The 24329-nt window shown below is 39.2% G+C and overlaps 7 protein-coding genes and 2 long non-coding RNA genes across 11 annotated transcripts; 2 read left to right on the plus strand and 7 right to left on the minus strand.

Moving 5' to 3' along the window:
* The first annotated feature begins 499 nt into the window (after nt 1-499).
* On the plus strand, nt 500-1786 carry LOC138141072 (keratin-associated protein 9-1-like). Its single transcript, XM_069061788.1, has 2 exons — nt 500-828; nt 889-1786. The coding sequence occupies exons 1-2, from the start codon at nt 646-648 to the stop codon at nt 1747-1749; spliced, it is 1044 nt and encodes a 347-aa protein (XP_068917889.1). The 5' UTR covers nt 500-645; the 3' UTR covers nt 1750-1786.
* Nucleotides 1787-3138: 1352 nt separating this feature from the next.
* Nucleotides 3139-3449, minus strand: LOC138141035 (uncharacterized). The gene is made up of 2 exons (XR_011162938.1): nt 3314-3449; nt 3139-3252 (listed from the first exon to the last, which is right to left on the minus strand). It is a non-coding gene; the product is annotated as an uncharacterized lncRNA (long non-coding RNA).
* A 5837-nt stretch (nt 3450-9286) lies between these two features.
* LOC138141080 (probable ATP-dependent RNA helicase DDX20) lies at nt 9287-12188 on the minus strand. 2 transcript variants are annotated; one of them, XM_069061794.1, is made up of 4 exons: nt 11934-12187; nt 11707-11880; nt 10024-11657; nt 9287-9960 (listed from the first exon to the last, which is right to left on the minus strand). In XM_069061794.1, exons 1-4 carry the CDS (start codon nt 12118-12120, stop codon nt 9349-9351), a joined length of 2607 nt encoding a protein of 868 aa, XP_068917895.1. In that variant the 5' UTR covers nt 12121-12187; the 3' UTR covers nt 9287-9348. The 2 variants fall into 2 exon arrangements, with proteins under 2 accessions (XP_068917895.1, XP_068917890.1); XM_069061789.1 differs by having other exon boundaries at nt 9287-11657; nt 11934-12188.
* A 1466-nt stretch (nt 12189-13654) lies between these two features.
* Aps (diphosphoinositol polyphosphate phosphohydrolase 1 Aps) lies at nt 13655-18912 on the minus strand. 2 transcript variants are annotated; one of them, XM_069061809.1, is made up of 3 exons: nt 18473-18912; nt 14196-14351; nt 13655-14154 (listed from the first exon to the last, which is right to left on the minus strand). In XM_069061809.1, the coding sequence occupies exons 1-3, from the start codon at nt 18569-18571 to the stop codon at nt 13948-13950; spliced, it is 462 nt and encodes a 153-aa protein (XP_068917910.1). In that variant the 5' UTR covers nt 18572-18912; the 3' UTR covers nt 13655-13947. The 2 variants fall into 2 exon arrangements, with proteins under 2 accessions (XP_068917910.1, XP_068917911.1); XM_069061810.1 differs by having other exon boundaries at nt 13655-14142; nt 18473-18897.
* On the minus strand, nt 16172-18099 carry LOC138141145 (uncharacterized). The gene is made up of 2 exons (XR_011163019.1): nt 17979-18099; nt 16172-17920 (listed from the first exon to the last, which is right to left on the minus strand). It is a non-coding gene; the product is annotated as an uncharacterized lncRNA (long non-coding RNA).
* Nucleotides 18913-19171: 259 nt separating the features above from the next.
* On the plus strand, nt 19172-20835 carry BHD (folliculin). Its single transcript, XM_069061798.1, has 3 exons — nt 19172-19706; nt 19756-19896; nt 19946-20835. Exons 1-3 carry the CDS (start codon nt 19443-19445, stop codon nt 20696-20698), a joined length of 1158 nt encoding a protein of 385 aa, XP_068917899.1. The 5' UTR covers nt 19172-19442; the 3' UTR covers nt 20699-20835.
* Nucleotides 20768-22051, minus strand: LOC138141117 (p21-activated protein kinase-interacting protein 1-like). The gene is made up of 2 exons (XM_069061799.1): nt 21913-22051; nt 20768-21864 (listed from the first exon to the last, which is right to left on the minus strand). The coding sequence occupies exons 1-2, from the start codon at nt 21988-21990 to the stop codon at nt 20833-20835; spliced, it is 1110 nt and encodes a 369-aa protein (XP_068917900.1). The 5' UTR covers nt 21991-22051; the 3' UTR covers nt 20768-20832.
* A 183-nt stretch (nt 22052-22234) lies between these two features.
* On the minus strand, nt 22235-23264 carry RpL18 (ribosomal protein L18). Its single transcript, XM_069061808.1, has 4 exons — nt 23123-23264; nt 22912-22998; nt 22595-22853; nt 22235-22542 (listed from the first exon to the last, which is right to left on the minus strand). Exons 1-4 carry the CDS (start codon nt 23123-23125, stop codon nt 22325-22327), a joined length of 567 nt encoding a protein of 188 aa, XP_068917909.1. The 5' UTR covers nt 23126-23264; the 3' UTR covers nt 22235-22324.
* LOC138141139 (DNA-3-methyladenine glycosylase-like) lies at nt 23242-24201 on the minus strand. Its single transcript, XM_069061807.1, has 3 exons — nt 23886-24201; nt 23656-23828; nt 23242-23594 (listed from the first exon to the last, which is right to left on the minus strand). The coding sequence occupies exons 1-3, from the start codon at nt 24068-24070 to the stop codon at nt 23299-23301; spliced, it is 654 nt and encodes a 217-aa protein (XP_068917908.1). The 5' UTR covers nt 24071-24201; the 3' UTR covers nt 23242-23298.
* Nucleotides 24202-24329: the final 128 nt, after the last annotated feature.

Raw genomic sequence — 24329 nt, forward strand, 5'->3', positions numbered from 1 at the left:
GGGTGGATATTATTTTAATGTTCTTCATTAGACCGTAAGTACGGGAATTACGGAGATGAGGCTAAATGGGAGGGAGAATGCGTAATTGTGGGTCTGGGCCAAGATGATGGGATGGGAGCGTGGTGGAGGGTTCATCAGGAGCGACCGCAACAATGGAGATGAAGAGTCTGCTGTAGAAATGCAGAAGTGTGGGACTCTGGAATTGCTTCAAGTTATTTTGTCACTTGCATACTCATATCTTCTTTCAATGTGTCACTTTTTCTGTTTATGAGAAACAAGAAGAAAGGGGGGAAGAAGAGCAAATTGGAGGAGTTGAGCATCTTGAAGGTGTGTTAAGTAACAAAGAGAAAGAAGTGGAGGAGGAGGAAGAGAATTATTTTGAATTGTAGCTTCTCTTAAATCTTCTTAGATTAAATCTTCTTAGCATCTCCAGAGTAGAGATTTCCGTTGGTCCGAGATGTCCTTGTTTATTGAGTTTTTTCGACAAATCGCTCTATCTTGTAGGATGCCGTTCCCTTGACACCAAATCAAAATTCATAAACAAGTATTTTTTCTCAAAATTGTGACCCTTTGGCATGTGAATCTTCAAAATTAAAGTAAATTTCGGTCGAGCGTTAAAATTTCAAGTAGTGAACCCCCTTAAAAATGGTATTCGTTTGCCCTGAAAAGTGCCAACAGAGAAGATCCCTCCTTACCAAACTCAAGGACTTGGTCGACCAGATCGACGATAAAAAATGCTGTCCCGAGCCATGTTGTCCGGCTCCTTGTTGTCCAGGACCGTGCTGCCCGCCGGTGTCCTGCGGGACCCCCTGCTGTTCAACGGGACCGGTAATAGAAATTTACGATCCCCTCCCAAAGCCCTGTCTGCCAATTGTCAATCCCGCACAGTGCTGCTCTCCCGCGCCATGTTGTCCGTCTCCGTGCTGCCCCCCGCCGACTTGCTGTCCCGGCACTTGCCCCCCGCCGACCACTCCTGTTCCCGTATGCTGTCCCTCCCCTTGCTGTCCCGTGATGGTACCGCCGTGCTTGCCCATTTGCACCCCCGTGCCACCGCCGTGCGTTCCCGTGTGCAATCCCTGCCCAGAAGAGCAGCCGTGCGTCCCCTGCAACCCTCCCCAGATGATGGTTTGCTACAGACGACCCAAGTGCTGTAATCTGAAGAGGTCCAAGTCGAGGGAGTTGCGCGCCAGCATCCTCCACGTGGGCTGCGACTGCGAGAAGAGGAACGGGCTGCAGGACGATTGTCCCCGATCGGAGTGTCAAGGGGCCCCCGAGTGTCTCACCAAGCCGGATCCCAGCTGCGGGCCCAGCCAGTACGCGAACGGAAAGCATCTCGGCAGGAGGAACTACAACGGCAGATCGAAGGACTTGGAGGAGTACCAGTGCTATCCGGCTTACATCCGTTTGCCGCCATGTCCGCCGTGCTCCCCGTGCGGGGGCTGTCCCCCTTCGTGCGGCCAGTGTTGCGATCCTTGTCCGTGTCCGTGTCCGTGTCCTGCTCCGTGTTGCGATCCTTGTTGTCCGCCTCCTGTGTGTTGTCCTGCCGTGCCCTTGGTGGCCCAGGCTCCCTGTCCACCGCCCATCTGTCCAGGACCTCCGCCTCTGGTGCCGGTGGGTACGATAGTACCCGTCACTCCTGCCGTTCCGTGCTGTCCGTGTCCGTGTCCGCCGCCACCAGTAGCATGCTGCCCTCCGTGTCCTTGTCCTTGTCCCTGTCCCTGTCCTTGTCCTTGTCCTTGTCCCTGTTAACCATGTAACTTTTCTGTAATTAAACGATTGAAAAGTCGACGCCTTTCCCTGAATATGTATCAATCGGATCAACATTGATTTAATTATCCCGACCGGCACGAAATTTCGCATTTCATGCACGAACGCACCAGTTCCAGAAAGTGCTATCGATGAGGATATCAAGTCGGCAGCACGCTTTCCACGGTTCACGACTCCGGGATTTGCAAAACGACATACTTCGGTCTGCAATTATTACTCCAATAAGTGGGTATTTTTCAAAGAGCGTTTCTAATAGGTCGGAGGCACGCCAAAACTCTTGTGCGCTAAAACACAACTAAATTTACTTCCACTTCATATTGCGACAAATTTTATTACAAGCAACTCCCGATCAATGGCATAACATAGCAATCGCAGTAGTAAACTTGGCCTATATAGGACAAATTATTATAGTAAAATACCCCCGTTATTTAAGTATCATAAGAAGTTACAGGACAAATTGCTGTTTTAACCTATTTTTAATAGTTAAATCCCGTTCACAAAAACCAGTCATATTTTTCATCATTTTTGTTTTCAACGTCCTGCATAGGACAAACTGGAATTTTAACTATTTCTTTGTAAGTAAGAAACAGATAATTTTCAGTATCTTTAGATGAAGTTGTAGATCCTGCTGAATGCAAGCGATTTTTTAAACACCAATGAAGTAATAAATTTGCATAATTTTAAACAAGGTGGCGCAACAATTTTGGAACTGAAATCCAAATCCAAAAGTTTGTCATTATGATACTTCATTAAAATAGTTGCGAATATGCACTACCCTATTTCAATTAAGCGCAAATCCAAATAATATTCTTGTTCTAAGGTTGCACGAAATAAAGAAGCGCGTTTTCATGCAAGTCAGTCAGTGTCAAAATGACAAGTCTTGTAATAGCAGAAAGTGAGGTTATGAATACGTAAGGGTCGCTTTACATCTCATGTCAACGGAATGACAAGTGTAGGTACTATCGCGGCCAAATATACTTTGGTCGTCACTCGTCAATGTGACATAAATGACATTCAATTGTAAAGCAAACTTTAGGATGTTTAACCTTATTTTTTACTAATGTCAAAATTATTTTAATCTATCAGTGTCATACGGGTTGGGTAAATCCCAGCTGCGGAGGCAGCTATGACAAATATGTGTGAACTGGCCTTTATTGAATATAACCCAACTTTTGACTCGATAATGCTTTTTGATGTCACAATAAAAACTTCAGTGATTTTTAATAATTGTCATTTATTAATGACGCTAATGATTGGTTTACATATTTTTTTTAGAAATGTCAAAAAAATGTTGGCCAAGATTCCGTGTCCGGAATAGTACTATTGCGGGCAAAAAAAGTGGGACATCAAATTTCTGTCAGTTTTGAAAAATTCGATGTAGTTCAAGCTTTATTGTCATTTTTTTTGACACTACCTATTCCAGCTGACAGTTTACAAATTTATTTTATACTCCTATTTTCCTTTTCCAAATGCCATCTTCTTTTGCTAAAGGTAGATTTTGATTGGAACTTTACATTAAATAAATATTCACTACGTGCTTACTTACAATCATTCCCTACAATCTACAATACTTAATGACAACGTCAATCAATTCAAAGTAGGGTTAGAATTAGGTAAGGGTTATTTCACATTAAAAGTCAAGACAATGACGTTGATGTCCCACTTTTTTTGCCCGCAATAGTACGTATGTGACAATAGTGGATATTAAATTATTAAAATGAGGTTATTAATACGTCTAGCACCTAAAGCCTATTTCACATCGTATACCTATTAGTCAAATTTCAGGTCCGTCCGAAATTTCTATGGTTGGTGGGTAAATTTTTTGAGTTTGATCATGAATTTTTGATAAAATCTGTCAAGTGCCTGTGACTTATTCAGAAAACAACAAAGGCTTAAACAACAAAATTTAAAAAAAAATTGTACATATTTTATTTTCTCTATGGGATGTCATGGGACATTTAAAAATAGACATTTCAACGATGCGGCCGGCCATAACTTTACACTCTCCATTATTTAAGGTTATGTTACTGAAGATAGGCAACCCTCCAAACCCCTTAATGTGCTGTCCTCTTAAAAACACGAAAAAGGCCTGAAACTATGTAGCACGGCCTCCTAGATTCATAAGAGACTCGTCTCTTATCCGGCCTGCCGCATTCGTAGTTCTAAGCATTATTTTTGTTTTATAGGGTGCGCCACAATACGGGGCTTATGTGTTGTACTGGTTGCCTGCCTTGCAGGAAATTATTGTTTTATAGACGTGTTTTCAACATTTTTCATCAGTTTTAACGCACAAATACATCAGACACTTTTTCAAAATCTCAAATCAAAAACAGTTTCTATGAACGGTAAATTTAATTTCAACAATTTTCTTTTTTATTATTTTTTTTTATTTGTCTGTGAGTGCAAGTTACAAAAATTTACAATGACAGGAAGTTCTAATTTTTAAATAAGTGTCTCACTCACATTTTACAATGAACAGGACCATGAATTAGTGGATTTCCCGAAAAATATGAGGCTAAGATATTCTTCAAAACAAAATTTATATTTTCCTTTGGAATGCTTGGTAGAATTTCTACTATTGAAATTATTGTCAATTGTAGTTTGCGAACGAGAAATTGGAATTTTAGCTTCTTCACTTGCAATGGGTTTAGGGTAGATTGTAAAGATTATAATAATGAAGATTTACAATAGTGGTAAGTTTATCCACCTGCTAGTTCCTAAAAAGGGATGCCGAATATCGGTAAAATGCAGATTGTTTGTCCTTCCTGGAATGAACTGCTCATAGTCGTACATCTAAATGTTTAATCTACCCAAAACCCATTGCAAGTGAAGAACCTAAAATTCCAATTTCTCATTCCCAAACTATACTAGACCCACAAATTGATCATTGGGGTAACTTAGCCTTCCTCTATCTTAGTAATACATTAATTCCAATAAAGGGATTTTCTTTTTCGAATTTGGATCTCGTAAATGTGACAAGCAATAATCACATCCATGGATTGCCTCCGTTATTTTCATAATTAAGTAGCCACATAAAAAAGCCGTTGCCGCCGTCTCAATTTGAAAATTGGTATGTACTTGGCAAATAAGTAAATGGAGACAATTTTTCTAGTTTTTCCAGAGAACTATCTTGCAAGGTGACTGAAACATTTACATTGGTCCTTAAATTTTGGAATCTTGGTAAAATTTTACTACTTGCTTATTCTGCGGCGCTCATGATATTACCAGTATGATCTCTCAGTCCTGTCTTCCATGCCGCATTTAAAGTGATATCATTGGGTAGATTATGATAAGAAATGTTGACTTTATGTCGTGAACTAATACAACATTTTTTCTTTGTTTGTGGCATTTTTTAAAGTTTCGACTGCACTTAGTTTTTGAAATTGACAATTTATTATATAAAATGTCATTATTCATACGTATTTTTAGTTGCATATACTAATATATGGGTCACATTAAAGCCGCTAGATGGACATACTATACGGGGAATTTTGAAAAACAGACATTTATCGAATGCGACAGGCCGGATAAGAGACGAGTCTCTTATTAATCTAGGAGGCCGTGCTATGTAGCTAATGAGACTGATCTTATAAGAGACTTTGTCTCTTTCGATCTAGGAGGCCATAATGTATCCCAATTGGCGATTTCGGGTACCGTTGGGGGCGCCACTGAGCCACTGTTGCCAAATTTCCAAGTCATACTACCGCTCGATCCGGCTTATCTCTGTGCATTGTTTTCTAAAATAAGTTGTTGGTTTTACGTGAATTTGCGATTTTTGTGATGGCTTTTTTAAGGTTACGCAATATGTACTTGTACTTTATCACTTTAGTCTATTAGAGGCAACAGCACAAATCAGGCGTAAAAGTGTTGTGTACGAAGTTGTTAAGTTACTAAAGTGGTGGAAACAAGGTAGGAAATTTTTGGATTATGTCTACAAACAAGTGCAAGTGCCTTGAGTAGTCACCCAATATAAATCATTTCAAAATAAAACCTTAAAAACTGACCGGCACAAAAAACGACTTACTTTAAATTATATTAATATAAGTACTCTCGTGTCAAAAATAAATTAAATTAAATAAATTTGGTTAGGTTGGAGGCTATGTGGTTTCTGGTGACAAACAAAAGATATCCCAAAAATGTAAGGCAGCAAATTAATTGTAACAATGACTAATTTCTCGCTAAGTGATAGATGATTTTTCGTTTCACAATCAATTTTGGTTACTGACGGCATATTTATTTGGATTTAATCTCAGTTCAAAGTAAACAACCTTAGGCATTCAAAATAACTTTTGAAAAATCTAGTTACACACAACATGAAAAACGTTATTTCCCTAAAAGTTCGAATTCTACGGAGTAATTTATTTTTTACATGAGAGTAATTAAATAATTCATTGTCTTAGAAAAATGTTTTGATATCACGTTTTATTGATAAGTGTTATTTAAGTTATTCTTTGCCAAAGAATATCCCACAAACAAAACATTAAACACCGCAAATACAATTTTAATGCAAAGAAGCCATCGATTTCATTAATGTCATCGGAAACCGACTTATCGCGGAATCAGGCGATTCAAAATCAAAGAAATTCCTTTTCGAGAGGATTTCCCTTGCCATTCAACGTGGAAACGCTGCAAGCATTCGGGGCACTTTTCCAGATTCCGCAATATTATCGGAAATTTTTGTATTATAAAACAAAAATGTTTATGTAATTATGTTATAAAAAAAAAAGTAATTTTTTAGAAAAAAAAATATGTTATGAAAAATTGCCAAAATTTGAACAGCATTTTGAATTAGTATCTCATATTGTCAAATTAAATCTTTTAACACGTAAATAAACCGACAAAAACACATCATGGAAGTAGCGCAAATTTTCTAATAATTTATTTAAACAAAACAATTCGGTTGGCATGGTGACCATAGCATTCCCGATCATTGAAAATATCCCAGTTTAACTATAATAAAGAAAAATAAGCACAAATATATTTTCAAGATCATTTATTAAAGAAATCATAATGAGTCGTTTTTTGTGACGGTCAGTGTATTTAACTTACAAAAAATGTAGTCTTCTTTTTTAAAGTGTTTTCCACAGGGTCTCATATCATTACAAGAGGATTTTCCCATTAATAAAGAAGCACTTCCCCATGTTTTCTTTCTCTCTACCCGGTCTTTAGAACCGAAATGTTTATTTGGATCACAAGTCCAGAAATAGTATATAACGGTATTAGGCCGATATGGGTTATATGCATATCGGCCGTATGTTGTTTTATAGTTTTCTTTATACCAATAATAACTACTTAACATTTAACGATGATTTATTTGTAAGACTGACATTTCTCTTTACTTCAAAAATTACATTTAGTTGTCATTTGTGCCGTAACCGTAGCAACGGCAGCAAAAATAACGGCCTCGGTCTGATAATTTTGAATAACGGCCTAGACAGAGCATTGAGCCTACTGATAAATCCTAATAACAGTATGGTATAAAGAAAATGATATTTTGCGAGTGTGAGTGGTATTGCTTAGCCAAGGCGCCTAGCGCCTAGATGTAGCCACAATATGAGAAGAGTCTAGATCCCTGAATCACCTCTGCTCAACACCAGTCTCGCTGATAAATTCTTTGTTTTTTCGCTTAGTTGAACGTGGAAAGAATTTAAACATCGGAATTACACATTTGGTGCGTCACAGAGATCTAATTTAAGTTCTATGCTTTTTTTGGTTCATTCTCCACAACCCCGTCAACATTTTATCCTGTAAAAACGATTGTTGCGCTACCTTCTTTAAAATTATGCAAATTTATTGCTTCACTGGTGTTTAAAAAATCGCTTTGTTTCTTACTTAGGTACTAAAAAAACCAGCGCAAAATAAATGTTTCTTACATTGTAGTTAGCTGTGATTTATAGAAGGTATACGTATAGATTTGCCGCCTCTTCTGGATTAGTAAATGTGTCACTTGACAGCTCACACTTGTCATTTTACAGTTTTCATTTTTTATCATTTTTAAAAGTGTTACTTAAGGTTGACCACCTTGGTTGAAGAAGCAAAAAACTTTTTTCAAGACTCTTAAACATAACGACTTTCTTAGTTGAGTTTCTTCTTTAGGTACATCTATGTAAAGGTGTTTATTTAAATTTGGCGTTGGAGAGTCGATTGAGAACGCACCACTTGGGGCACTCGTGTATTATCCGTTCGCTTGACATCCGCACTGTTAGGTTGACAGGCTGTTGGTAATATTCAAAATCCCTATTATACTAACTTGGTAATTTACGTACCAGTTTATAACCCAACTTCTTTCTATTTGACAGTAGTAATTTATTTATCACCAGATCGAAATTTTGATGTACAGTCGATGGACAAATAAAACTGGGACAAAAATGACAGTCACATAAGTCAAAATTTACAAATTTGCATCGTTTAATTACGGCTTTATCACAAATAGGTTAACTTTGGTATGACATATTATATAGAGACTGACAAATATATTGACAATTCAATGGTCTGATTTACATAGATTAAATTTTAAGTGTCCCAGTTTTATTTGTCCACCGACCGTACATTCGACCAATTTAGATAAAAAATGACACTGACAGTGCGGATGTCAGGTGAACGGATAATAAAAGCCTATGATTTAAACAGCTGATCCGTGATTCGTTATCCGTATAGTGATGGTGCATTCACAATCGACTCTTCAACGCCAACTTTGACGCCAAATTTAAAAAAACCCGTTATAGAATCTAAAAAAATAATATAGTTTTACGCTCTGTATTGTAGGTGGCAAATTACACAACAGCCTACGATGTAGGCAAAATTTATAACTTCTAGGGCCAGTTTACTGAAACGAAATTAAGTTAATCGTAATCAAATGCGAGATTAACTGAACACGTGATCAGATTGAACCAATTGAATTTTCGGATTCATGATTTTAAATTCTCTTTGTTTCTTTGTTCTAATTTGAAAAAAATGCAATTATGTAAGCTGACATGCCTAAAAACATTGCAACACCTTGAATGAGTTTTGTTTTGTCTGTTAAAACAAACTCTGCGCAAATGTTAAGAAAACGTGCGAAGAGCACCATCTCGTCTTGCCAAAGTCCTGTCTACCACAATTCTTTTCAACATCGACAGAAGTATAATTTTCAACCGTGTAGTTCTCTGGTTCTAGCAGTACAGCCGTTATCATCACTCGAGGCCGTTGTCTCATTCACCTTGCAGCGATCGTTCTGGCGTGCCAAGATCCAGATAGTCCATCTAACATGCAACCGACACGACAAAAAAAGGTAAAACTCCAGATTTAGGACGTCAAACGGCCGCATTCGCATGTCTGTCTTGTGCATCTAACCTCGAGGCGCGCACCGATAAGGTCCGCATCATTTGCATTTCATTGTTTAGCGGCGAGGTCGATACCGACGCCGTTTCGGGTGCTTTGCACTTTTACAAATGGTTGTTGCACTCGCTAATTATTTATGCATTTGGCGCATTTCCGTCTTTGTTCTCGGAAAAGTGGAACCGGAATAATAGGCACTGACTCAACAGGTTTCATTTATTTATTACGTGTGGAACAGTTCAAGGCGGCGTTTTGAGACAGGGATTATTTATCAGTCAGTCTGTTTTGTTGGTACTTGCTCATCTCGTCGACGTAGATGTTCTGTTGGACGTAGTGCCGGACCGAGTGGAGGTGCTCCTGCCACCGGTAGAACCACTCATCGAACGCGGCGACGGATTCGAAGGTCAGACCGTCCCTCCAGAGAATGTTGCTGCAGTCTTCGTAACATTGCGCGAAATGATCGCTCCGAGTCTCGTTTGAGGGCTCGTGTTGTACCACCGGGACCCACTGCAGAGCCGGGTCTTGCTCCGGATAACTCTGCGCTGCTACTAGTTCTTCTTGTACTTCTTCGTAGTCTTCCATCTCGTAGTCTTCGTCTGCTTCCTCTTCGCTCGCGTCAGACGAAGAGACGGTGACTTGCTCCTTTGCACAAAAGTCTCGAAATCGCTCCAGTTCTTCACTTGGTAACAGATCCAACCAACTCTTCTCATTAGTCACTGCACATTCATAACCTATTCTGAAAATATCTTCCAAAAAGTCTTTTTCATCTACTTTTGGCACTACATCTTCCAAATTTTCATCGCTAAATCGTAAGATTTCTTCAACGCTGCTGGCATGTCCTTCATCGTTGAAGTTCTTCAACACTGTGAGGTAGTCCTGAATCGAGGTCACTAAATCAGAATCGACTCGGACGTCGTTCAAGAGCAGAAGTTTACTTACACTTAACAAAGCCTTGTTTCTGGTAAACGTAACATTCTGGATGTCACACTTACGCTCTTCTGGAGATTCTTCTGCTAAAATAGTGTCATTCTTCCTTTCGTCTTGACGATCCATTTTTATGCCATCTGACAATAACGAACTCAGTAAGTTTTCAGCGTCCAAAAATGTAGAAGATTCCATATCCTCTACCTCCCTTCCTTTACTATTTAACAAATCTTTGACACACTCGACCCTACTCAGCTCTTCCAATTTAATCTTCTTTCCTCCTTTCCCCTTGTCTCTCTTCGTGTCGTCATCTGATAACAACGAATTCAACAAATTCTCGGTGTCCGCAAAACTAGAAGACTTCACATCCTCCATCTCTTTCTCCTCGTTGCTTAACACTTCTTTGACATTCTCAATTCTATTCAAATCCTCCAACTTAATCTTCTTCCCTTCCTTCTCCTTGTCTCTCTTCTTATCCTCGCCTGACAACAACGAATTTAACAAATTCTCAGTGTCTACCAGATTGGACGACCCCAACTCCTCCACCTCCTTCTCTTTGTTACTTAACACATCTTCAATACACTCAACTTTGCTCAACTCCTCCAACTTGATCTTCTTCCCCCCTTTCTTCTTGTTTTTTATCTTGTCGTGGTCTTTTTTGCTGTTTTCGCGTTTCTTCAGCTCCCACAACTCTTTCTTCAGATCTTCCCTGATGCAATTCAAGTCTGTTGAAGGCACCACCCCGCAGATCTGTTCCAGCGTGTTTGGATCGACTTGCCACACATCGACTTCACCGTTTAAGGGTGGAAGTTTCGAAATTGACAGATTCGTGGAACCGATTGTTCCTAGTATGTTCTGGAGGCGATTTAGAGTGTCACCTTCTAAAGCGAAGTTGATGCAAATGCCGAAGGAACCGTACCTGCCCGCGCGCCCTATCCTGTGCAAATAGGAAACGGCGTCGTGCGGCAGGTCGTAGTTGATCACCAGGTCCACGTTGGGGGCGTCGATCCCCCTCGAAGTCAAATCTGTTGATAACAAAATCCTTGTTTTGAAATTTTTTAAGTTGCTGATGGCCTCCAAGCGGTCGCTCTGGTCTTGAGCGGCGGAAATAAACGACGAACTCCACCCGTTCTGGTTCAAATAATTATAAACGCTCTCAGTTCGAGTTTGGTAGTTTGTGAAAACCAAACACTGAGTGAACGAGATTTTGGAAAAAATTTCCACCAAAAACTCGTTCTTGGCTTTCATTTCCTGCACGGCATTTACAGTTCCAGCTTTTAGGACTGCAACAAATTGCCTCAGCCCCAGCAAGAGTGGAGTCTCGTTTTCGGAAGTCACTTGTGTTGGAGAGAGCATGTAATTGGCTAGGAAAGTGTCAAGTTCTTGGGGGTAGGTGGCGCTCGAGGCGATCATTTGTTTTCTTTGGGGTAAAGTGTTGTAAATTTCGTTAATGTCGATTTGGAAACTCGACTCCATCAGTTTGTCGGCCTCGTCGAGCACGAACAAACGCACGGACTTGGTAGACAGGGCCCCCATCTTTATCAAGTGTTTGACTCGACCGGGGGCCCCGACGGCGATGTGACACAGTTTGGCTTTCTGGATGTCGGCTTCTAGGGGCATACCACCGATGAAAGACTCAATGACCAGGCCTACAAGTAAAAAAGTTATAAAAATATCCACACAGCGCTCGAGGGGTACCATCGATATGACGTCCCACATTTCTCAAAACGTCTTGAATCTGAACGGCGATCTCTCTAGTGGGGGCCAGAATCAACACTTGCAACTGCTCTCTGGAGACATTCACTGTTTCTAAGGCGATTATCGAGAACACCAACGTCTTGCCAGTCCCTGCCTTAGACTTTACAATTAAATCTGCAACACTTACATAAATATGTTACAAAAAAGATATTTTTTTAATTCCATACCGAAACCGCATCGTCCCAACGGAACAGCTTTAAATTGTATTGGAGAAGGTTTCCTGAATCCGCTAGCTGTAAGGCCACTTTTTATATTTAGTGGTAACAATAATGATTCAAAACTGATATTTTCCTCTAAAATTACGTCTCTTGTTCTTTGTTTTTCGTTTAAATTGTGTGCAATATTCTGTTCCATCGTAATATAATTTTTTATTTGTTGATATAACCTCAAAAAACAAACATCCTGTTGACGTGAGGGTAGAATCCTGTATTATCGACTTTTAATTTTTGTTAATAAATTAAAACATTGAAATCTTTCGTTATTTATTTATTATTCGGTATCACAACAATCACAATTGACGGACAATATTTAAAAAAAGTTTGTATTACAGTCGTCACTTGATCTGTTCTATTTTCTGGTAGCTTCTTCATAATTAAACGTGGTATTTTTTAACACCATCATCCCTCTTATTGTTAATAAATCCCACCATTTCGTACTATCTGGGCCTCTCAGGAACACATTTTTGAACCAGAGAACTGACAGATTTTTTTGCATACTTTTCTGGGTTTTGTTCCTTCCTGATCCAGCTCATCACTACCATAGCTTCAATTACAAGATACCAATATACAAACGATGACGAAATGTTTACTTTGAACACAACTTTCAGGCATACTAGTTGTAACATTTGTCAAAACGGAAGTAATTTGGAATTCAGAGACGATCCAGGTTATGTTAACCAATCCAGTGATGGATCTGTACAGAGCATCATAAAAATTTGTATTAAATCATCAAACATTTGGATTTATTTTTTACCTTAGTTGTCCTAGAAGGGAACAACTTCAACAGAAAAACACCCCAAAATCTGTAGAACACCTAAATACTAGATAACAAACTAAACACACGGACGATACCGGCGCTCACAATTGTCGTTTTTATCATGTATTAGGTTGTACGTCTGCGGTTTGTACTCGCTAATAAAATCCTCATAAATGGTGTTCAAATGGGCAGGCATGGTACTAAAAAATTCATCGGTTTTTATTTATTTTTGTGGACAGGGAATTGCTACCTCTAAGCTGTACTGTAGGCTCCGGAAATAAAGACTGTAACTATTAGTCTTTTTAGGATTGTTTTCCTGAAGAGAACCTCCACAATCTGGCGCAAACTTCGTACCGAAGTTTCGTAATTATTGTTGATTCACAGAAGTAGAAGACTGGTAGATTATGACGATGTTAACCAAGGTGGCGGTAAAAATGCGGGCTCAGTATATGTAGATGTCTGAAGAATCCCCAGGAGAGTAATTCACGAGAGCTGGCTACAACAGTCGATTGTATTGAAGTTTACAAACGTCAAGCTTACCTTGCTGTTATCGACATGGCGATCGGGAAGACTTCCATAGTTCTGGAATCCAGCAAACATTCCGAAGTTGTGGACTGTTTTCAAAAATAGATGCTAATCAAAACGGACGTACACGCCAAACATCAAGAAGAAGAGAAGGAGAAGGGTGTGAGGGGATTCGGGTGGAGGTGAAGTTTTCTGTGGTGGCAACAAGGAAATTGGATAAATCTTGAGTGACATAAATAAACGGAGTCTTCCATTGTCAGTTTGTACAACAGTGGCAACTCCGTGTTTGTTTGTTAATCTCTTTAAAGTTGTCTGATTGTGTGGACGTAGTGTTTAGTCAGCGGTCCGCGTCACTCGTCAGTGTCTTCGTCCAAATGAGATAGAGATCGATATTAAATAACATTTTATTGTTCTGATATTCAGGTTATAACAAAAGACAACAAAACAATAGGAAAGTACTATAGTCTTAAATTTAAATCGAAATTTTTTAAACAGAACGGGCGTAAAATGAACAATACCTCACTATAACCGAGAGTATTATTGTTGCAGAAGTAATGTAACTACAAAAAATCGAATCAATATCTCACATATAGTCGAATTTCCATGATTAATAAATAACCCATAAAACCTCAAAGCACATGTTTGACAGTAACAGTTTTTTAATAGTGTAAAAAACGAATCTCATGTTAGTTTCGAGCGTCGCAGTTGTTGCAGGTAGTTCCGCTGCACCGGTTTGTGCAGGGCGAGCTGTTCTAGTGCCTCCTCTATCGTAAACCACTGCCTCTTCCTCCCTATAGTCTTCGAGTCTTCCCATTCGTCCAGTTCTTCGGTTACTGTCATGACATAGACTTCAGTTCTGTCCTTGTGTTCCAAATTCTGCAAACGACTCTTTCAATCATAATTACGCTCCGTCGGTCTCTCTCGCTTACTTCAAAAACTCCCAAGCTTCGTCCCAGCTTGCCTATCACGCCCGCCTCCTCGAGAACCTCCCTCGTCGCGGTGACGCTCGGTTCCTCTTCCGGCTCGACGCCGCCCCCGGGAACGATCCATTTCTCGGGCCTGCGAGAGGACGTCACCAAGAGGACCTTGAAACCGTCAAATTCATCAGCGACGGTTATTAAACGACACCGGCGTGTCAATATTGGCAAGTGGCGGCGACGGCGGCGGACACGTGATCCAGGTGCATAAACAGAGACGACTTGTCGTCTTGTGACGGATTTCCACGACAAAAGGAAATCTATGCACCCGTATCGTGTCTCTTTCTGCCCTCGCAGCTATTTTGAGCTCTTTGATAGCACTAATATCGACTTAATCCAGACTGACGGTGCATGTTGCAACAGAAAAAATGTGGACGCATGTGGAATTTGAGCTGAAAAATGAACACCAGCTTTGCGTTAATCTCGGTGATAAGAGGATTTTCTTTAAGACATTTTGTTTTATCCTTCGAAGTCGTTTTGATACGAAAATGATGTATGTAAAAGATCGCAGATTCTATCTACAGATACGAAAAAATTATGAATCTACGTAGTTGGTTACGTCAGATTTTTTGTCTCCGCAGAAACAAATATTTTCAGAACATTTACGTTCTCGCAATTTATTTACAAAAATACAAGATACAAGAAGATAAAGAAAGTTTGCTAAGGTGTTAATTAAAACAACTCTTCCTTGGAATTAGTGTTTGCGTTATTACACTAATCGACACGACACATTCTGGTACAGAATTTTCATTAAAAAATATGAAATATGATCGAGCACCATCCTGTTAACAGATATTTCGCAGTGTTGAGTTTCACATTAAGAATTCATTATTAAAGAATTTTTTAACACCCGAGCGGTTAGAATTTCACGGGAAGTACATACAAGGTTATCCTGGAATTATATCTGGTAAAGTTTTACTCCAGTGTGAAATATTTTCATACCTTCATTAATGAAATAAAAAATCGCTCAATTACAACTAAATTAACGGCTAATATTTTTTACTGGAACACGCAATTTTTTAATACATTGTAATTTTTACCTGATCCACCCACCTTTAGCTGTGAATTTTTGGTATCAGAAGTAAGTGTCAAATATTTAAATATTTTATAATTCAATTTTAATCTGCGTGGAATTAAGTGAAAAAAGTATTCAACACATTTTAGTTACATGTTTGTACTTTTTAAAGGTAGCAAAAGCCGACCGATATTTTTTAAAAATGATCTTATCAAAGCTCAGAACAGGATTTTATCCTGGAGGTTTTTAATTATTTTTTTCATCGTCTTGAGAATCTTTGAACAAATTTATAGCTGTAGTAAGTTTTTTTAAACTCACTAAAAGTAACGCAATGTAATTAATTTCGAATCGAGCTTTGAGCTTTCTTCCGTTCATTTCTTGGAACAATTTTTGAAAACTAAACTCCATTCAAAAATCAAAAAACCAGCACCTGTTGCTTTAGGTTGGTAAAATTTAAAAAACCCTAGGTAGTTATTTTTTCATACTACGAGTATGTTGGTAACTGTAAATTATGACATTTATTTGATTCAAAATAAAATTCAATTACTTTGAATTTTGTGCAAATTGTTTTATTATTGCTCAGCACGTTTCATTTATTTATTAATTCTTATTATTTTTACTTAAAGATGCCCAGAAAAACAAGACACTAATCATTATATCACTTAATAAACGCTTAACCTCAAAATTACAATTCACACCAAATTTTATAACGGACAGCGTTGCCGAAAGTAATTGATTTATTGTAAGTAGTGACTAAAAAAAGAAAAGGAACCTATCGAGTGCATTATTTCGTAACGTGAAATATGTATGTATTAAGAATGGAAACCTTTTTTGTTTCGTAAAATTCGTTGAAAAATTCAGATCATTTCTACATGAATAGCTTAAAAAGGACACCTTGACAAACTTTCTGCTGAGTTTTATCTACATACATTCAATTTTAATGAAACTTTTTTGCGATTACGGATTTTAAATGATTGATGTGGGGAGGTTAAACGGATTATTTATTTGTGGAACGAACGAAAATATTGCTTTGCAGATATCTCCTGTGATTTTCTTTACCTTATCTGCTCGAGAAATAGTCAATTTTGGCTTAAAGTATTTTGATAAGTACTATCGGTGGACATTAAAACCTGGGACATCCAAAATTTGCTCATTGTATGTCAGACTTTTAAATTGTCACTCAAAATAAAAATTGTCAGTATTTAAAATTAACTCTTTGAACGTAAGAGATGCTAGATCAATTGTGTTATTATATAAAATCATTGTCAATGAAAAGAACGTTAAAGAACTGAACTTTAACTTGGTGTTTCTGACAATATGTCATAATTTTTATAACCTTGTTTGTAAAAAGCCAAATTTACCCAATGTATATTTCTGATTTTTGACTTTATACAATTGTGACGTTTGTCCCAGGTTTTTATGTCCACCGATAGTACGTTAGAGACTTCTTTAGTAAGTAGAAGAAAACCAGTCCTCTTAACTCTGGCTTTAGAAAATTCTAAATAGTCAATGCATCGATAGATAAACTGTTTTAACAATAATTGTTGTTTTAACCAGCGTTAAACAATATTAGATAAAATCTAGAAGCTACAAATAAAAAAAAAATATATTGAGAAAGATGGGTCAAATATGCCTACGCATCAATTGTCAAAATAGAGAGTTTTCGATTATGTATTTAAACGAAAAATACAAACATTTATGACTCTAACAACGATAAAAATATCAGTTGAATTATATGTACGAAGACTAGTGCAAATCCAGCTTTCTCCAGACATCAATGCAGAAAAAATCGTCACAATGAATAACGTTTTGGCGAAAAAGACACAAGAAAAAATCGGAAACCAACAACAGAAATGTTTCTTTGTATGTTTAATTCTTCTGAAGTGATCTGAATTAATCCAGATAAATTTAGAAAATAGAATGACACTCGTCTAATCGAAAACAAATTTAAAAAACATCAAATGTGGAAAAGTTGTTCCAAGCGTAAAATTACAATTTCCAAAAGCGTAACGGCAAAGAATTGTACTGAAGTTAACAATCCATCTCCGGTGATGGTCAATACATATTTCTTTACGACTTTTTTATTGTTAGTAAACAAAGTTTCTATTGTATCTTCATGTAAATAAATACAGTTTGTTACGACCTGAAATTTTCGAAATGCAAATTATCTGCCCGGGGCATTAGTGGCTTTTCAAAATTCGTTGTCCATTCGGTCCCTTTCCGGGAACTCATAAAACTTGACAAAGTAGGCAGGCCACAAAAATAAACAGTTTATGTGCACTTGCACCGATCCCTGACCGTCTCTTCTAAGACGAAGACGTGTTGAATAACGGCTGATAACAATGGATTCCGGGAGTTATTCAACTCTGACATCACTCGGCTTTGGTAGAAAGGAAGCCGCAACAGTTCGTTTAAACAAACGCAAATAAATTCACCAAATCTATTCTCGGTTTTTGACGCAAATGTCCTTTTCCAGATACGAAGCCACCTTCACCTAGACTATATTTAGCACTTCTACTCGTTAATCCGTTTAGCGTAAGATTAATAATAACAAATGAGTCACCCAGTTCCGAAAATTCTTCCGCTACTTTCGTCCTTCCCGAACTGAAGGAAATTTTCGATGGTTAAGTCAAGTCCCATCTGGCCTAACCACGTTGGCGAACTGTTGGGCATTCCAAGAAGTTGTACTTTCAAGTAAAAACCGCTCGGGACCTAAATACCTTTGTCCCGCGAGACTTGGAGCTAAATAGTTAACAGTTTCGCAGAAGTTGGGCCCAATAAGGTACCTCGAAAGTAGAGCTTTGTTCGCAAATTCTTGACTGAAAAGTTTCGTAATTCCTCTTCGAGAGAACAATAAGAACTGTTTCGCATTCCGGGGGGCCGTCGAGTGCATTCTTCGCGTCGTGGTAAACAAACGGAGGAGCGCGGCGATAACGAGAATGTTAATTAGCGAATTATTGTTGTTTGCGACGTATCAGCGACGCCAAGGGGGCTTAGTGTGCGCAGATAAGGCGAGCAGGGAGGGATTAGGTCGGCGGATAGTCGTCGAGGAGGTCGGGGCCGGTTTCAAATCGGAATTGGCGCGTTCGCGGGGCGGCCGCTTCTTGGCAACAGACGTAAACATTCGGCGACATTGCCCCGGCTGAGGACACGGACCTTGCCAAAATAATTTGGGCAGCGTGAGTGAAACCAGGATGGGTAATTGGGTACTCACTTCAGTCTCGGCATCGGAGCGGACGCAGATGCAAGCCGCACGCCGCCGGAAGCCTTCTTCGTCGTATATGCGGATGGAATTTGGTTTCTCTTTGACCATTATGGGTTTCCAACGGACAAATTAAACTAAATAGTAAATTAACGCGAATACTAATTAAAACGAATCAACTGAGACGTTAACACTCTACTGGACAGCCATAGCCGCTAGAAATGAAATTATCACACTTTTTTTCTACACCACATTATATCCATCGTAATTATTAACCTGAGCCGAACATTTACACACGCTATATTTTACAAACTAACACACTCGTTTAAAAACACGTGCTTTTAGCTTAGAGCTAACTATAGGGGGATTGATTATAACCCATGATGGTGGTTTAACTGGCTCATTTAACCCGCTGCTGACCCCTCAGCTTCGGAAAAAGTCACGATTGTATGGTGATTATTTAGTGATTATTGTGGAACTGTCAACTTGCAGGGCTGCCAACACGAAACCCGCGCACTTTTCAAATTTATCAACTGGCTCACAGACAAACGCGACGCAGCCGACTTACGTTTATTCCGCCGTTTCGATCCCGGCCTCGTCATAACAATAACGACGATAAATTACTAGACCTTGAATAAATTTAAATGAATTTTGATTCTCTTGATCGTCGACACCACCGCCCACTGGCGGTCGTCCTCCCACATTACTTAACCTAACCAAACAAATTTATTTTGGAACGAACTTCACGACGCGAGTGTTACATTCTCGTGTAAAATTAGACTCGAAAAGCCGGTCAAGCCAAATTTTATAAATAACTGACTCCAGCGAATTTCCTCGCAGGCCTCACGAACGATGACTTTGAAGGTGACATTTTCAGCTGTCAAAGAACTGTCACTTTGACAGCAATAATAATAACAAGTGGTCGAGTAAGGGGGCCCCAGATGATACCCGATCTGTTTAAACTACAAAATTAGATTTTGTCATGGACGGGATCGTAGGGTTGGGTCATTTTTGCGAGACCCACGGCCCGTGTGTTATTCTGGCGACGCAACGCTGCAAAGAAGAGCCTCAACAGTACCCCCATAATCTGACGGTGCCGTGGTGCGAGTCTTGCCAGTCTATCGATTTGGATCAGTCTTTGGTGAGCAAAGATGAGAGTACATGTTATGTTACAACAAGGACCCCTCTTCAACAAGACCTAGCTTTTTTGCTAAAGCAAGCTGCTGTGAGGAGTCTCAGTTGTGAGGTGAGATTTCAAGCAATTTAGTTCAAGTGATAATTTGATTTGTCCATAGGAAACAAGCAAAGAAGGGGGCACCATGTACTTTGGTGACAATGAAAGGGGACACGTTCTGAGTCACACTTTTGCTTTACAAGACTCTCTAGCGCGTGGGTTTCACCGCAAATACAGTATTCTCATCTTGATGAGAGATAAAGTAGTAATTCAGATTTAATAGGGGGAAAAATTGTAAAAATATTTTTCAGATTCATTTGCTGAATTGTTGGCCTGTTTTGACTAAAAATATTAAAGAAATCTCTTCTGATTTGCAATCAAAAGCTGCTGAAGTAAACGGAGTCGAGCAGATCCAGTGTCCACAAAGGGCGGTGAGACAGGCACAGGGCTCTCCCAACAACCCCTCCAGATCCCTCTCTCAGCTGACTGGGGAACCAGCAGTTTTTGCCCACTTGCACATGTGGTTTACCTGGTTGCTGAGTGTGGAATCAGTGGTGGAAAAACCGAGCCACGCTCCTGAAATACCAGTCAGTTGTTCTCCTGCTCCACTCAGATCACTGTTCAAACAGATGGACAGGGAGGTCTTCAGAAAAGTTTGCTATTGTGTTTTGACAGGGATCAGGATGGAAGCTGAGGACCCAGAAGTACTACAAGTCTTCCAGCAGCTGTTGCCCAACAAGTGGAGTCTTCCAAAGAGTGGAGAAGTCTGCAAATTGAAAAAAATCGAAGAGAAGTGGATGGTGGAATGGTCAGGGTGTTTGCCTCCAAAGCTTCCCAAGTTACAGACTTTGACGGAAGAGGCGCTGCAGAATGATAATTTGCCTGAAGTGGCCCTTCAGCCCTACTTGACGGGAGTCATTTTGCATTGGCGCAACGTGGCCAGAAGTTTGAGTTGGATCTCCACCCCCAACCAAGAACTGTTCCAGTCTCTAGGGGTGCAGAAATTTGATCTACCCCTTCTGGCCTACTGGACCGCGCAATGCAGAAATGAACTGAAAGCCTAACTATTTTTCCAAAAATGTGATACTCATGTGATACAGTTTGTTTGTTATGGGATAGTGCAAGAAAAATAGTTGTAGTAAATTTGTTATATTACAGTTTTAAGATTTTGTTGAGTCAATAAAAATAAATATTTGTTTCACACTTTTTTCTTCTTCTTCCTGGACACTTTGTCCTGCGTTTGCTTTTGAAGATTCTTCTTTTTACTTTTTTTTTTGACTTCTCTTGATTCCTCCTCTTCAAACTCCTCAATGACTCGTGACCTCATCACTGTCTTCTTCTTAACTGGACTGTCTTTAATTTCTTCTACTGTTTCGTCTTCCGTGGAATTTTCATTTTTTACCGCAACTGGGGGAACCACACACAAGCAAGTCAACCGACATCCAGATTCCGCCGACGCCAATTCTTCAAAATCTCTGTTCCAGACTTTAATACATCCATCACTGGAAACTGTAATGATGTATTCTTGATAAAGATTAATCGACTTCACCCTAGTATCGTGAGCTTTAAAAGACTCGACGCTGCTGCCATCTGTGTTAAAAAGAGAAACTTGTCCATCTTCATATCCCACCAACAAAAGAGAATCATCCAGCCATGCACAGCTTGCAACCTTCTGTGGATGCTGAATTTGCTTCAAAACGCCTCCAGATTCGATGCTCCAAATTTCCGTGTACTGCCCCCCATACAAAAGAAATCTGACCCCATCTGGAGCCCACAGAATCCTTTCCAGACTCTTGGCATCCTTACTTTTGCTGTTTAAATTAATGACGTACGCTTCACGTCCCTTGATCAGGTTCCAAGTATTCAACGCGCAATCTGCACCTAGCGTTAGCGCCAATTTTCCAGATGCATGAACAGCAATGTCATGGATTGCTGCACCTTTATGAGCCTTGGGCCAAATCTTCTCCAATTGCCAATTTCCTACACGCACGATTGTCAACACGCCGTCCGAACTTCCGCTAATGAGGTGCGAGTGATTTTCCGTGAATTGTAGACAAGTTATGGTTGCTTCATGATGAGTCAGAGCACAATGTTCTTTCCGCGTTTTCATGTCGTAAACGAATATGCGGTCGTCGGCGCCTCCCGAAGCTAAGTATTGACCGGACGTGGCCACGCAGCGAAGGCTGGCGGCGTGGTCGTGAGCCGCGAAACTTTGGACTAATTCATTTTTCTAAAATTTCATGCTTAATGACGAAATTATAATAATCAATAAAATTACCTTCGAGGAGAAGTTGTAACCCAGCAGAAACTCTTCGTAGCTGCCTGCTATAACTTCAAATAGCGGAGACTTCACCATGTTTAGCGGTCCCACAACACAAATATTTTAAGGTTATGTCGTTTTCAAAAAGCGAGGTTATGTTTCGTCTAATTTTGGAAAAAAACTATGATTTATCTTTGTAGGTAGCTCAAATCCTTTATATTTGAATCTAAAGTTGGATAAGAAGAATTTAAATTCAGATCTGAGCGGCGGTGTATTCTTTTTTGCAACGAAAACTAAATTGAGGTTATATTTTGTTTGTCAAATGAAGTTGCAACACGTGTTAAGATCTCGAGGTGCTTTATTAATAAAAATTACAAACTGCACTCAAACTATTTATTATAAAACTTATGAGTACAGAAAACAAATAATTTTACTTCTTGTAACCGCACGAGCGCCTACGTCCACGAGCCCTTTCGAATTTCCTTCCCTTAGCTCTCACGAATGGCTTAGTGTGCGAATGTGGCACTCCAGGAGCCAGTCCAAAGTGTTTGACAGCTTCGCGAGCGTTGCGTCTGCCTTGCAAGAGAACAGTTTTGTCGCCAGTAGGGCTCCTCAAAGACAACTGGTCAAAAGTAATGACTTCTCCTCCTAAAAACGACAAATGAGCAAAATGACGAAAACACGTCACCAAATCACCAACCTGCTTTAATAATCCTAGCTCTAGCTGATCTGGTCACACGTAAAGCACACACAGACAGTTTTGGGATCTTCCAAATGCGCGCATCGTCTGTCACAGTTCCAACAACGACGGCAGTGAGGTCATCACTCTCCCTTTTCTTCATTACACGCACGATCTTTGCGATGGAAATCGGGGGTTTGTTGATGTTGCTCATGAACAGACGTTTCAGAATGATTTTGTTGAATTTGGCGCCAGTACGACGAGCCAAATAGCGATACAACTGAAATGAAAGCGCAGTTAAGCATAAACGGGCCCCCCAAATCGTGTCTGATACTTACTTTGACTAACAAACGTAAATATACATCTTGACTCTTGGGTTCGGTGCGCCTAACCTTACGGTCATGTTTATGGTTTATGTCGATACCCTGCAAAAAACCAAACGATACAATCAGAAGATGCTTTTTACGCACGTCTCCGTCATAATAGTGTTATTTTATCGTCTATTTAATTCAAGATGATTGAGATTTTTACGAAAATTTAATATCTTACCATGTTTGACGCGAATTGCCAATAGAGAAAGAGCAATCCGACAGGCGCGCCACCATGTGTCTGTCAAAAATAATAAAATAAACTCCAGAAGCGCCACCTACAAATAAAAGTAACGGAGGAAAAATTTGAATATTTATTTTGGAAAATAACATAATACAAAATTTTGTACAAAAAAATTATGAGATCAAGTCGTTCTCTGCTTTTTTATCTCTTTTACTGACGTGAGCGTTAGAGAGAACGTAGAATCTTAACGGTTTCGCGGCCCATTCTTCACCTGCTGAAGCAATCCCTATCCTTCTGCAGTTAACAATTTGGGTTGCCTCAATTCTTCCACCATCATCTTCAATCCACAGACGCTCACTCTCTGTCAAATCAATTTTATTGCAATTATCCTTAGTCACATTCATTGCTATGCACAATTTTGATGGTCCATTGCACAGTTCTGTGTCCTTTAGAGGTCCCTTTTTTTTAACTATAATTATTGAAATTCACACTTTATTGAAAAAAAGTAAAAAAAAAAAAGTTATCAACACCTGTTCTAAACTTTTTCATTATTTCTAGACCTTGAATTGGTTCCAAGGCTCGAAGCAAAACTGCAGCTCCTGGTTCAACACTGGATATATTGAAGCAAAAATACATTCCATAAGTGAAGTACACATAAGTTGTCCCAGCTGGCATGTACATGGGCTCATTTCCAGGAGTTTGTCTAAAAATGTTTTTATTTTTTTTTTACTGACGCGTAATTACGACAATATTGGCAAACCTGCCATTGTAGGAGTGTGAAGCTTTATCTTCACCGCCCAAGTAGCATTCGGTTTCCACGATTCGACCTTTCAGAATTGAACCGTTGTCAAGTTTTCGGACTAGAACTTTGCCCAGCAAGTACAGAGCCATTTCTTTACATGACACGTTCAAATTCGTCTTTGTCAGCCTTCGAGACTTTTGCATCGTTGCAGCGGTCTCGAAACATTTACTAATTTCAACGTATAAATTAATTATTGAAAGTTTTTATTTTGATGTTTTATATTTTAGGTTAAGTGTACCGCGACGCTTTTTGATTAGCCGTCACTTTTTGACAGTTGCTAACACCTCAAAATCTGTATTATCGACAATCAGTTGAAAATAAACATTTTCACGTTATTTAGATTAATTTCTTTGTGTATTCAAAGGAGGAAGCTTTTAGTTTTATTCATATTATTGTTTAGAT

The sequence above is a fragment of the Tenebrio molitor genome, chromosome 1 (assembly GCF_963966145.1).
Source record: "Tenebrio molitor chromosome 1, icTenMoli1.1, whole genome shotgun sequence".
Classification (NCBI taxonomy): domain Eukaryota; kingdom Metazoa; phylum Arthropoda; class Insecta; order Coleoptera; family Tenebrionidae; genus Tenebrio; species Tenebrio molitor.

Bases quoted from the DNA above. Each gene is read 5' to 3' on its own strand.
- LOC138141072 (XM_069061788.1), top strand. From the start codon at position 646: ATGGTATTCGTTTGCCCTGAAAAGTGCCAACAGAGAAGATCCCTCCTT. The intron at 829-888 runs GTAATAGAAATT...AATCCCGCACAG, and splicing joins CCTGCTGTTCAACGGGACCG to TGCTGCTCTCCCGCGCCATG.
- LOC138141080 (XM_069061789.1), bottom strand. From the start codon at position 12,120: ATGGAACAGAATATTGCACACAATTTAAACGAAAAACAAAGAACAAGA. The intron at 11,881-11,933 runs GTATGGAATTAA...TAAGTGTTGCAG, and splicing joins GTTGGGACGATGCGGTTTCG to ATTTAATTGTAAAGTCTAAG. The intron at 11,658-11,706 runs GTACCCCTCGAG...TTTTACTTGTAG, and splicing joins TGTGGGACGTCATATCGATG to GCCTGGTCATTGAGTCTTTC.
- Aps (XM_069061809.1), bottom strand. From the start codon at position 18,571: ATGGTCAAAGAGAAACCAAATTCCATCCGCATATACGACGAAGAAGGC. The intron at 14,352-18,472 runs GTGAGTACCCAA...GACGGTTTCAAG, and splicing joins GCTCCGATGCCGAGACTGAA to GTCCTCTTGGTGACGTCCTC. The intron at 14,155-14,195 runs GTAAGCGAGAGA...TATGATTGAAAG, and splicing joins GAAGCTTGGGAGTTTTTGAA to AGTCGTTTGCAGAATTTGGA.
- BHD (XM_069061798.1), top strand. From the start codon at position 19,443: ATGGACGGGATCGTAGGGTTGGGTCATTTTTGCGAGACCCACGGCCCG. The intron at 19,707-19,755 runs GTGAGATTTCAA...ATTTGTCCATAG, and splicing joins TGAGGAGTCTCAGTTGTGAG to GAAACAAGCAAAGAAGGGGG. The intron at 19,897-19,945 runs GTAGTAATTCAG...AATATTTTTCAG, and splicing joins TCATCTTGATGAGAGATAAA to ATTCATTTGCTGAATTGTTG.
- LOC138141117 (XM_069061799.1), bottom strand. From the start codon at position 21,990: ATGGTGAAGTCTCCGCTATTTGAAGTTATAGCAGGCAGCTACGAAGAG. The intron at 21,865-21,912 runs GTAATTTTATTG...ATGAAATTTTAG, and splicing joins GTTACAACTTCTCCTCGAAG to AAAAATGAATTAGTCCAAAG.
- RpL18 (XM_069061808.1), bottom strand. The intron at 22,854-22,911 runs GTAAGTATCAGA...CTTTCATTTCAG, and splicing joins ATTTACGTTTGTTAGTCAAA to TTGTATCGCTATTTGGCTCG. The intron at 22,543-22,594 runs GTTGGTGATTTG...TGTCGTTTTTAG, and splicing joins AGCTAGGATTATTAAAGCAG to GAGGAGAAGTCATTACTTTT.
- LOC138141139 (XM_069061807.1), bottom strand. From the start codon at position 24,070: ATGCAAAAGTCTCGAAGGCTGACAAAGACGAATTTGAACGTGTCATGT. The intron at 23,829-23,885 runs GTTTGCCAATAT...AAACATTTTTAG, and splicing joins TCACACTCCTACAATGGCAG to ACAAACTCCTGGAAATGAGC. The intron at 23,595-23,655 runs GTGTTGATAACT...CAATAATTATAG, and splicing joins AATGAAAAAGTTTAGAACAG to TTAAAAAAAAGGGACCTCTA.